At 32.6% G+C, this 12,982-nt stretch overlaps 1 protein-coding gene across 1 annotated transcript in view; it reads right to left on the reverse strand.

Moving 5' to 3' along the window:
* LOC107687919 (twisted gastrulation protein homolog 1-A-like) overlaps window positions 1-12,305 on the reverse strand; it is a gene marked incomplete at its 3' end in the record, with an annotated part of 13,714 nt that extends 1,409 nt beyond the window's left edge. The window contains exons 1-5 of the mRNA XM_016485407.1: window positions 12,154-12,305; window positions 11,307-11,473; window positions 6,524-6,623; window positions 3,779-4,159; window positions 3,655-3,679 (exon numbers count right to left, since the gene is read on the reverse strand). Of these exons, the coding sequence (XP_016340893.1) occupies window positions 3,655-3,679; window positions 3,779-4,159; window positions 6,524-6,623; window positions 11,307-11,432 (632 nt within the window). The remainder of the gene's footprint in view (window positions 1-3,654; window positions 3,680-3,778; window positions 4,160-6,523; window positions 6,624-11,306; window positions 11,474-12,153) is intronic.
* Window positions 12,306-12,982: the final 677 nt, after the last annotated feature.

Genomic DNA, 12,982 nt, shown 5'->3' on the forward strand with positions numbered 1-12,982 from the left:
AGAGCAGAGAAGAGAAGAGAAGAGCAGAGAAGAGAAGAGAAGAGAAGAGAAGAGAAGAGAAGAGAAGAGAAGAGAAGAGAAGAGACTTCACTTTCCTAAAGTTACATGTTAATATATCATACAGTACCTCAAGACAAAATATTCAAGCTTCTTTTTCCATAGAATGAAAGTAGGCTAAATAATGGTTTGTATCTGACACATAATGTTTGTTTATTTATGCAGATTTGCGTCATTTTAGGCATTACGTGGGTTTTTATTCTAGAATTTATTTTCATTCTGATTTAAAATAAATTAAAGTGATTACTATTAGACTTTATTATTAAGATTTGAGCTAAGACTATAAATTCAAGACAACAAAATAAAAATAAAATTAAGTATTTTCTTTTTGCATTTTAATTTTTTTGTGAACGCTGAGAATATATTTGTCTTTATTCATGCAGTTTACAGTAATTTTAAGCATTATTGTATGTGGGTTTTTATTCTATAATTTAATTTAATTCTGACTGATTTAAAACAAAATAAAATAATAAAATACTTGCTGTTTACATTTAATTTTTTTTAGTGAACTGAGTAAATATTTTAATGTAATATCAATTTCTACATGTAAATGTAAGTGTATATTTATATTATTTAATGAATAATATTTAATCGTAGAATCATTTATATAATAATATAATATAATTTAATAATATTTTTAATTTATATTAAAATTAAATGTAAATATTATGTGAAACAGAAGAAATAACTGGCCACTGAAACCCTAAATTAGTCGACCACTATTAAAAGAATTCTGTCAAATTCATTTTGTCATCATTTACTCCACTTATTCCTAACCATTTTCTGTCTGTAGTGAAACAAAATAATGAGGCAAATTACCCAAGTTTCTTTTTTCATACAACGAAAGTGGACTGAATAATGTTTTTCACAAAAAAAATGCAGTTTATTTATGCAGTTTAAGGTCAGTTTATGCATCAGAAGGTATTTTATTTTATTTTAAAATTATTTTTAATTTTTAGTTAAAACAAAATAAAAGTGATTATTAGAAGAACTGATTATTAAGATCAATAATTTGAGCCAAGACTATAAACTAAAGATGTCAAATAAAAAGAGATAAAAATAAAATAAAGTGAAATAAAATAAAAATGTATTATTATTATTATTATTATTACTATTAAATAACAAATAATCATTTACTAAACCACTCATTCCAAACATTTTTCTTTCTTTTGTGAAACAAAAAATGAGATCTTGAGGTGAAATATTTAAGCTTATTAGCGAGTTGAATAATAATTTTCCATACAAAATTACAAAAACAAAGTGCACAAGCTGTACAGATTTCATGCTATTTTTAAGTTGCCTTTTTGTCCTTTTTGGAGCTTGACAGCATAAAACACCATCCACTTTCCTTGTGTGGAAAATAGCATATTCATTGTTTAACCAAATGTAAATTTTTGGCTAAGCTATTATTTTAAAGAGTTTAATCATGTCTAATCATCTTTGGTATTGTCACGAATCCGGTCCGTGGTCTTCCGTCTGCTCGCCACCAGAGGTCGCCTTCTGATTACATTGACTCTAACACCACACAAACTGTTGCACATCACCCTGGACTACATTTCCCATGCTCCATTGCACTGATTGGACTCACCTGCAGCCAATCACACACACACTATATACCAACCACTCAAATCCTTCTCTAATGGCCGAGTATTGTTCTGCGTTTATCACTCTCCTAGTGATAGCTGCTTTATGGAGCCATTTCGTGTTTTCATAGTCTAGTCCAGTCTTGCTATTACCGGTTTCCTGATTCCTGCCTGTGTACCTTGGATTATCTATTGTTTTACCGTTCGGACTCTGTTTGCCCCTGCCTGGACTATTGCTGCGTACCTGGATTCTCTCTCTTTGCCTTGCCCTGTTGGATATTGTTGGCCGGACTCTGATCACGTCTTGTCCTTGGAATTGTATCTGACACATAATGTTTGTTTATTTATGCAGATTTGCGTCATTTTAGGCATTACGTGGGTTTTTATTCTAGAATTTATTTTCATTCTGATTTAAAATAAATTAAAGTGATTACTATTAGACTTTATTATTAAGATTTGAGCTAAGACTATAAATTCAAGACAACAAAATAAAAATAAAATTAAGTATTTTCTTTTTGCATTTTAATTTTTTTGTGAACGCTGAGAATATATTTGTCTTTATTCATGCAGTTTACAGTAATTTTAAGCATTATTGTATGTGGGTTTTTATTCTATAATTTAATTTAATTCTGACTGATTTAAAACAAAATAAAATAATAAAATACTTGCTGTTTACATTTAATTTTTTTTAGTGAACTGAGTAAATATTTTAATGTAATATCAATTTCTACATGTAAATGTAAGTGTATATTTATATTATTTAATGAATAATATTTAATCGTAGAATCATTTATATAATAATATAATATAATTTAATAATATTTTTAATTTATATTAAAATTAAATGTAAATATTATGTGAAACAGAAGAAATAACTGGCCACTGAAACCCTAAATTAGTCGACCACTATTAAAAGAATTCTGTCAAATTCATTTTGTCATCATTTACTCCACTTATTCCTAACCATTTTCTGTCTGTAGTGAAACAAAATAATGAGGCAAATTACCCAAGTTTCTTTTTTCATACAACGAAAGTGGACTGAATAATGTTTTTCACAAAAAAAATGCAGTTTATTTATGCAGTTTAAGGTCAGTTTATGCATCAGAAGGTATTTTATTTTATTTTAAAATTATTTTTAATTTTTAGTTAAAACAAAATAAAAGTGATTATTAGAAGAACTGATTATTAAGATCAATAATTTGAGCCAAGACTATAAACTAAAGATGTCAAATAAAAAGAGATAAAAATAAAATAAAGTGAAATAAAATAAAAATGTATTATTATTATTATTATTATTACTATTAAATAACAAATAATCATTTACTAAACCACTCATTCCAAACATTTTTCTTTCTTTTGTGAAACAAAAAATGAGATCTTGAGGTGAAATATTTAAGCTTATTAGCGAGTTGAATAATAATTTTCCATACAAAATTACAAAAACAAAGTGCACAAGCTGTACAGATTTCATGCTATTTTTAAGTTGCCTTTTTGTCCTTTTTGGAGCTTGACAGCATAAAACACCATCCACTTTCCTTGTGTGGAAAATAGCATATTCATTGTTTAACCAAATGTAAATTTTTGGCTAAGCTATTATTTTAAAGAGTTTAATCATGTCTAATCATCTTTGGTATTGTCACGAATCCGGTCCGTGGTCTTCCGTCTGCTCGCCACCAGAGGTCGCCTTCTGATTACATTGACTCTAACACCACACAAACTGTTGCACATCACCCTGGACTACATTTCCCATGCTCCATTGCACTGATTGGACTCACCTGCAGCCAATCACACACACACTATATACCAACCACTCAAATCCTTCTCTAATGGCCGAGTATTGTTCTGCGTTTATCACTCTCCTAGTGATAGCTGCTTTATGGAGCCATTTCGTGTTTTCATAGTCTAGTCCAGTCTTGCTATTACCGGTTTCCTGATTCCTGCCTGTGTACCTTGGATTATCTATTGTTTTACCGTTCGGACTCTGTTTGCCCCTGCCTGGACTATTGCTGCGTACCTGGATTCTCTCTCTTTGCCTTGCCCTGTTGGATATTGTTGGCCGGACTCTGATCACGTCTTGTCCTTGGAATACTCTTGTGTCTTGCCCGTGCCATACCTGTTTGCTGGTGTTTCGACCCTGCCTGTGTTATGGACTATGTCTCTGTCTAATAAAGCTTGCAAATGGATCTGCACGTCTCTCGTCTCGTTCGCCCGGTTACAGGTATTCTGGGACAAGATAAAATCATGTTTTAATATCTTTTCCTCCCGGTACGCACCATCATGGACGCTGCTGCTGGGCAGTGAGATGTTGTGGCTCTGGCTGTCGAGCGTCTCCAGGAAAGACACGAGGTTCTCGTGGTGGGAAAGTTCCTCCGCCACGGGGAACGACACGACCATCATGTTAATGGGGGCATCGCCTTCGGTCAGAGCGCGGAAGAGCGATGGGATTGGTCGGTACAGCTCCTCGACGGTGCTCTTGGAGGAGGCAGGACTGTCATTGTAATTCCTGGGGTTACACATTCCTGTGGGACAGAAAAAAGGAAGAACTTACACACATCATGATGGAAAGTCACAAAAAAAATGTATGACGAACTTTACAAGCAAATGTAATCACAACTGAAGACTACTTGACTTGCTATATACGTACTAACAGCAATAGCAATGAATAATGCATATTTTTGCATTTATTTATTTATTTATTTTAAGTAACTACTGTGACCTAATTTCATACATATTTTATATTTAAATGTAAACGTTTACCTTATATTTATATTATTTTATGAATTATACTTATTTTATTTATCATATTTAAATGTAAAAACTGGAATATATTTAAATCGAAATATTAAATGTGTTTGAAAAAAAGAAAAAATATTCATTGAAAAATTCATGTCAACCACTATTAAAGGAATAGGTTAACCAAAAACAATAATAATTTTGACATCATTTACTCAACTCCATGCTATTCCAACCGGTTTTAAATAACAATTTGAAAATTATAATTTTTTCTCCGTTGAATAAAGGCGGCTGAGTAATCGTTTATTTGTGGGGTATTTTATCATTTCATTTCATTTTGATTGAATATAATATAAAATACAATAAAAGTGATTATAATAATAACTGGTTATTAGGATTATTAAGATTTGAATAAAATAAAATAAAACATTTTCAGTGTGCATTTTTATTTTTTTAGTGAACTTTTATTTTTTTGTAAATATTGTGACGTATTTAAAGTCTTCAGAACACGACTGTGAACAGCAGCTCCACTTTGAGAGATCAACTGCTGTTAAAGATGGTAATCAGATGGTGGATGAAGGTTTTAATAAGGAGCAGAACGCTGCAGAGACCTTGTGTTTCAGATCATCTGTGGAGCGGCTGCCAGCACAGCTGCTTCGGATTAACAAAACCAAGCCAGGTTTGGCCTTCAGGAGCAACACGCATCCCTCCTTTCCCTCTCAGCCAATAAACGAGTGTTTGGAACTGAACGAGCTCTACAATCTGATGCTTTTATGTCCTTGTTGTGAAAATGGATGCATTATGCATTGTGTTCATTTTTAGACTTCTTCTTAGGTATGATGCATCTTTTTCATCTGGTCATAAAACCCTCTGTCAATTTAAAGCTTTATCAGTAGCCTTGTTGTCTAGATAATTACTGCTCATGCATTATCTGTGTGCCATTTGCAATGATTTCAACAGGATACCAATCGAATATAGAGAATGAAAACAGACAAATGTGGCATCTAAAGCATGCTTTGCTTTCCCAAAGCTCTTTTGTTTTTGTATTATGTTTAGGAATGATCTGGTTTAAACTTTTGTACTCTGATTGGCTGTAACAGTTAACCGGGAAAACCTGATCTGAACTGATCTGGAGTTTGTGTTTGAAGCCGTAGCACACAGAGATGAGAGTATCTGGATCAGCTCATTTCTGTCAGAGGAGTGGACACCAGCCGTCCTGTCATCCTCAAACTAGTCCTAATATTTACAAGTGCTCTCACTGGACTGAGAATGAGTCAAACCTGTTAACACAACCTGAGCGTCTTCAGTTTATAGTCTCGGCCCAGCTCTTAATATTCCTAATAATCACTTTATTCTTATAATAATCACTTTATTTTGCTTCATTTATATAATTTGATTATTTTATATTATTATTTTATTTAAAATAAAACGTTTTTTGTAATAATTTTTATTTTATTTTATTTCAGTCATTGTACATACCCCAGATATGTAAAATATATTTGTTTATTTATGTTTTGTTACACACTATGGGAGTATTTATTTTATCATTTAAATTTATATGTATTTACAAAAATAAATAAATAAATAAATAAATAATAAAATAAAATAACCACATAATGTATAGAATATGTATGTATTTATAAGAAAAACCTCCATAATGCATATTTGTATATATAATTTATATATAATTTTATATATAATTTAATTTTGATTGATTGAAAAAATTAAAAAGTGATTATTATAAGACCTGGTAAATAGCATTAAATAGGAGTTGAGCCAAGAACTAATTGGTTGATTGATTAAAATAAACCAATTAATCAAAAAATAAAATAATATAAAATAAGCACATAATGTATTTTTATGGAATATGTATTTATAAGAAAAAAACCTCCATAATGCATTTTTTTAATAATTTAATTTTGATTGATTAAAAAAATTAAAAAGTGATTATTATAAGACCTGGTTAATAGCATTATATAGAAGTTGACTATGAACTAAAATATTTGATTTGATTTGATCATTTAATTTTGATTTATTTAAAAATAAACCAATTAAAATAAAATAAAATAAGTGTTCATGGACCAGCTGTGAGATTTATTTGGAGTTAGAGTGCTGAATGAGTATCGATTATGTATTGATTTCAATCTCACCGACACAGTCGCAGCACTCCTCCCACAGAGAGCTCAAACACAGCATGCACTCCTTACAACACGAACAGTTTCCCTCCGACGGCCGGCACTGACACAGACCCTGTACACACACACACACAATATACATTACGAAAGGCAAACATACAGGGGGAAAATGACATGACGTGGAGGAAGTCTAGCTCACATAAACATGATCTCCAAACACATGTGCTACAGAGAGCCGTGAGTCTTGAAGGAAACATCGAGATCTTTCAGCTGTAAGAGTTCAAAGAAAACCACCCAAAGAGACAAAGAACATTTAAACATGAGAAATAACACCAGGCTGAGAAGAAACAGAGCTGCAAACTGTTCCACGCTGGAAAAAAAAACTCCAAAGCCCCAGCGGAGAGGGGAAAAAGACTGACCCAAACCTGGGACACATTTAGAGTTATAATTACAGAGAAAACAGCAGAACACAGACACACACATTCGGCTCTCTGTGTTTCGTGTTTTGCCAGCAGTTGCGAGGAAGAGGTCAATTTCCAGATGTGTGTGTGTGTGTGTGTGTGTGTGTGTGTGCGTGCGTGTGTGTGCCATTAAAACTTAAAGTTCAGGAGAGGAAACACAGAGAGCTACAATAGAAACACAAAAAAGCAACTACAGAAAAGCCAATACCTGAAAACACACGTGGGCCAGATACTTCCAAAAGAAACAAGCCCAGACAATTCCCGGTCCCTGCCCAGTTCTCTTTAGTTTGGGGAATTGTATGTGCGATTTTCATGCATTCCTTAAAAGAATCATGGAGCCAAACTACATAAAAGCCATAAAAGCTCAGTTTACTTCACTTCAAGACATTGAAGTACAACCTGTCCAAACACAGCCTCACAAACTCCTGCTGTACCTGCAAACAATCCACGCTTTTCATTTGAAAAAGACATGATTCTGCCCAGCTGTGCCATGAAGCCTGACTGTGACTATAATGTCTGATAGCGCATACAAAGTAAAAAAAAAAAAAAAGGTTAATTGTGACCCATCCGCTCTCACAATTAATTTATTACATTTCCAGTCACTTAATAAATAATATTACTACATTCTTGGTTAAATATACAAAATGGAACTCGTGAGAATGGGGGGAAAAAAAATGTATTCTAACAAAACAAAAAATTTTTTTGAAAAATATTTTAAAATTATATATATATATATATATATATATATATATAGACACAAACACACACACTTAATTTTTTTTTTTAAATATGATTAAAATTATTATAATTTTAATAATATTATCATGTTTTTCCTGGTCTTTTATGAATGATTTATCAGTGAATGCTATTGTTATTATAAAAAATATTATTCAAAGCATTTGTCAACTTAACATCATTTTTCATCTTAATGCTCAACCTCTAAATCAATTTTTTGACAGATTTACTTGCAAATATGACACATTACAGAAGAAAAGGTTTAATGATGATCTATTCTCACAGTTAATTTAATTGCAAGTAAGTAAATAAATAAATAATCTTTACTCAAAATCTTTAAATCTATTTTCCTGTTTGGCTGCAAAATATTGTCTATAATTATTGTTTTAGTTATTTTATGCAGTTTATTTTTTACAGTTTTACTCTGAAATATGACACATTACAGAAGCAACATAGTTCAAGCTGACTTATTTTTAGCTCATTTAATGCCTCAGCAATATTAATGTACAGTGTTTATCATGACAATAAAGCACATTAAACTGAAACTGCCGACATTCACTCCTCTCTCTGCCTGCTCTCCAGGAACAAAAACTCCCATACACACATTTATTTATTTATATATACACATATAATAGAAGTGTTATTTGGTGGAGCACAGGGCCGTTCAGGCAGCAGAATAACAGAGAGCAGAAGAAAGTGTGTGTGTTTGTGCTGCACGAGTGTGAAAGTGCTCTGAGCAGACGGGACGTGTGCTGCCTTGCCCCACAAAGCATTCATGTGTGACTAAAACAACCTCAGCTTCCCCACCTCGAGACACACGACTGACAGCCCACAGCTTACAGTAACCACACACACACACACACACACACACACATTCACAGGAACTTTCATCAGATTTCAAACCAGCTACAGAAGCAACATGCATAACAACCAACTAACCACTCTGCAACACCATAGCAACATACCCAAACACACCAGTAACCATACAGGGCATCCTAGCAACTCGGGGTGGATGATAAATCGATATTGATTTGTGTCGAAAAAATAAATCCATCATATCAATAATACAATTTTGAGAAATTTTCGATATTTAGCCTACATCTAGATCAGTGTTTCTCAACCCTGGTCCTGGGCGCCCCCCAGCACTGCACATTTTGTGTGTCTCCCTAATCAAACACACCTGATTCAACTCATTAGCTCATTAGAAGAAACTCCAGGACCTGAAATGGGTGTCAGATAAGGGAGACATACAAAATGAGCAGTGTTGGGGGGGCGCCCAGGACCAGGGTTGAGAAACACTGATCTAGATGATCGGGCACATGAAAATATGACAAACACACTGCTATTTTATAGTGAAACGTACTTCTCAAAATAATAATAATTATAACAAAAATACAGATTATTATAATATTACATTGATTTATTCTTATTATTATTTTCATATCAGACAACCAAGATATTATTTAATCCATGTTTTAATTTATACAGCACCTTATTTGACAAAAAAAAAAGGTTTTGTTGTAAATGAATCGTTATATTTTCATTTGTTTACATTTTTAAGAAATGTAATTGTTTCATTCGAGTTTTAATTTTTTTTATTAAAAATTAATTTCATTCGATTTTTTTTCTAGAAAAATAAAATGAAAACACACAATTTGGGAAAACCAAAACTGATTTCATGGGGCTCTAAATTAAAGGATATTATTGTACATTTCAGTGTTATTTATTATTATTTGCATAATATAATATTTATTAATATTTTGAATTAGCCTTTATTTAAAATTTCAATTTTAATTTCAATTTTAGTAATTTGTTATGTTCTCTCATAACCAAATTTCACTTTCATTCGTTTTTTTTTTTTTTTTGGTGAATATTTTTTATTTAGCTTTCATTTAATTTTAGTTTTAATCATTTTAATACTATTTTATTATATTTTTCAAATTCTAATTTATTCGTTTTTCATCTAATACTTACTTAATATTTTATTTCAGCTTTATTTCAGTTAACAAATTAGTTTTATTAACAATAACTTGTGGTCTAACAAACATGTGGAATGTATTTCCTTCCCCATTAATGGTAGAAAATAAATAATGAGATAAATATTGATATCGAATGATATGAAAAAAATAAAAGTGATAATATTCAGAACACCCTAGCAACGAACTAACCAACCAAAACACACCACAAACTCCCTAGCAACCCCTCAGAAAACCTTAGCAACCACACAACATCCAGAAAATAAGAATCTGTTTTGTTGCTTTCAGCAGGTTTTTCTCATCTGCTCTCGTTTGTCTCTCGTCAGAGCGTGTGCCGGGCTGTTTACTCGTGTAACGTCATGAACCTCTGTGTTTATTCCCCAGACAGATGTCTCACATCCCGAGACTGTCTGTCTCTGTCTCTCTTCCTCTGGGACACACAGACCAGAGTAAACACAGCCAGCAGAGACACACACAGATCCAATCACAGCAGACACGTCAGAAAGAGAGAAAGAAAGTAAGAGAGAGAGGGAGAGGGAGAGGGAGAGAGAAAATAGAAAATGATTAGGAAAGCAGAAACAAAACAAAACAAAACACATCAAAACAAAACAAAACAAAACAAAACACATCAAAACAAAACAAAACGCATCAAAACAAAACAAAACATATATTTGGGGGTGGATGTAGGACCTTCCCAAATACATCTTCATGAAATTATCAGTATCACCATAGTAATTTTTTTGTAAGGGCAGAGATCTAGATTTAAAATTTAAAATCAACACTGAGCCACATGCACAACAGAAAGTGCCACACAGAACACACACACACACACACACACACGCAGCTGTTGTTATGCTCCAGGGAAAACGTGATCCAGTATAACATGAGTTACACCCAGTCGCCCTCAAACACAGCGTTTCTGGAGAGCACAAACCGACAGAAGAACATCACGACATCGCTCAGGTGACACGAAGAAAAAGCTTCTGACTGGAACTTTGTCACAATATTATGATGCTCTGCTCTCAGGCATCTATGTGTTCTGATTCCATGAGAGACAGATATGTAAATGCACCGTTCTTTTCCTTCTGGAAATGTTTTCAAACATTTTTCAGTATTCCACACGTCCAACTTGAGCAACCGAATAGAATTTTGTAAAAAAAAAAAAAAAAATCCTAAAGCTAAATCAATGAATCTTTGTTAATGATGATTAGATTTCCTTCTAGTGTAAATATAAACTCAAACCGTATCAGAGCATGAAGTTTACACAGTTCAGAACCACCTGCTGGAGCTCCTACACCTTCCAGTGAATTTACATCACTTTAACAGGCATTAAATACGGACTTTTATGAATAAACATGACATACAGATTTTATACTCTCAAAACACACAATTTATATCTGTTGAAATATTTCAGAGCAGAGCTAACACTAAAAAATTATATTCACTACAGACATTTTCCATGACTTCTCAAATTCCCTGATATTTTCCATGGGAGGCCTGACTTGTGGAATTCAACATGAATGACTATTAAAAAGTTGATAAAGATGAAAAGTACAATTCTCAAAATCCCAGAGGACAGGAAACATTGGGAACTGATCCGGTGGGACAAATAAGCGTCTGTCTTACCTGCAGAAGACATTTGCTGACGTCACTGGCGCACAGGGCTTTGTTACAGCCGCTGATGAGGGTCAGTCCAGACAGAAGGAATAACAGAGAGATCAGGCCGGGACAGAGGAACAGAGCCGGCCGCATCCTGACCCAAACTCCACACACCTGCGTTCAACACAGACCAACTATTAACAGATCAGATGATGTACAATGAAATATACAGAAATACATATCTAAATAACAATTCACTTTCAGGCAAATGAAATATAGATTTGGATTTAATGAATACAATTTATTTAATAAATAAATAATTACAAAAAATAAAATAAAATGATATATATAAAAAAATATATATATATAATAAAATGACTATATTTTTGGTTAAGTATACACGATAGAACTGAGAATGAAAAAAATGTATTTTTATTTTAACATAAAATATTAAAAATATTATTTGTTTATATATATATATATATATATATATATTAAAAACAGTACTTTCAGCACTTTTATGCATAGCATAAATAATTTTTTTTTAAGCAAACTTGGAAAATATAATCCAGCTACATCACATTCAAGCAAATGAAACACAGATTTGGAATGCAGAACACTGAGAAATCTTTCAGTGGCGTGTTGAACGTTCTTCCTCACATAAAAAAACAAAAAACAAAGAAAAGCGTTGCAGAAACGCCACAAAGACTCAGTTACTGAACAATATAGGCACAAAAACGCACTGACGTCCAAAAGCGCTGGTGTTTCTCAATTATCGCAAACATGACGCAAAAACACTGAGGATTATCACGTCACAGATCTGGCTTACGTCACATCTTTACATGTATTTGACAAATAAAATAAGCGTACTTACTGTGTCACTTTGAAGCGTTCGCAACACTTTCCTTCGGTTTTTGACTTTCTCTCATGCGGATCTCTTGTCTTGGCTCCTTTTACTCTGAATAGAAACATGAGCGGCTTTGATTCACAGAAATGGAAGAAGCGGGTAGAACGGCAATTAGCATAACACACGAACTCAAATGAGGCGTGGCTTACTGGCCCGGATGTTGTTTCGGATGAGTCGGAAACCACGAATCTGCACAATAAATCTTGTTTTAACTCTTCGCTATGTATTTAATGTCTAGTGTTATTAGTATAGGCGTCGATTATTGTTCAGAGCTCTGCTAAAACAGGAAGAATCGCACAAACGAGGTCACATGATACCCGTTACTTTTCACAGCGCTGGTGGGTTTCAGCCAATCACAGTCGCCGGTGCAGATTTACGTAACGTAGCCCGATGAATTCTGATCTAAGCAGGAGGCGAGTGTGGTGAGATTACTCAGTATTGCTAATGTTGTTGGCTCCTTATGATAAACTGTTGGGCTTTTTTTCTCTCATTTGTAAGTCGTTTTGAATAAAAGGATCGGCCAAATTATTAAACGTTTCAAAAGGGCTCAACAAAAGCAAGATTTGGACTGCTAACTGAAGGTTTGGTGGTTCAATCACTATTAACTATCCAATATTATTATTTATAATTATATTTTTAAGAAATAAAATTATAATTTAAATAATACGAATTATAAATTATTGTTATTATTAACTTTAATAAGAATTAGTATTATAATTGCTTTTATTATTAAATATTAATATATGTATAGATATTTTAAATTAATAATATTTATTATTATTATAAGAATATAATA

Source organism: Sinocyclocheilus anshuiensis, unplaced genomic scaffold, assembly GCF_001515605.1.
Source record: "Sinocyclocheilus anshuiensis isolate Anshui unplaced genomic scaffold, SAMN03320099.WGS_v1.1 scaffold293, whole genome shotgun sequence".
In the NCBI taxonomy this organism is placed as follows: Eukaryota; Metazoa; Chordata; class Actinopteri; order Cypriniformes; family Cyprinidae; genus Sinocyclocheilus; species Sinocyclocheilus anshuiensis.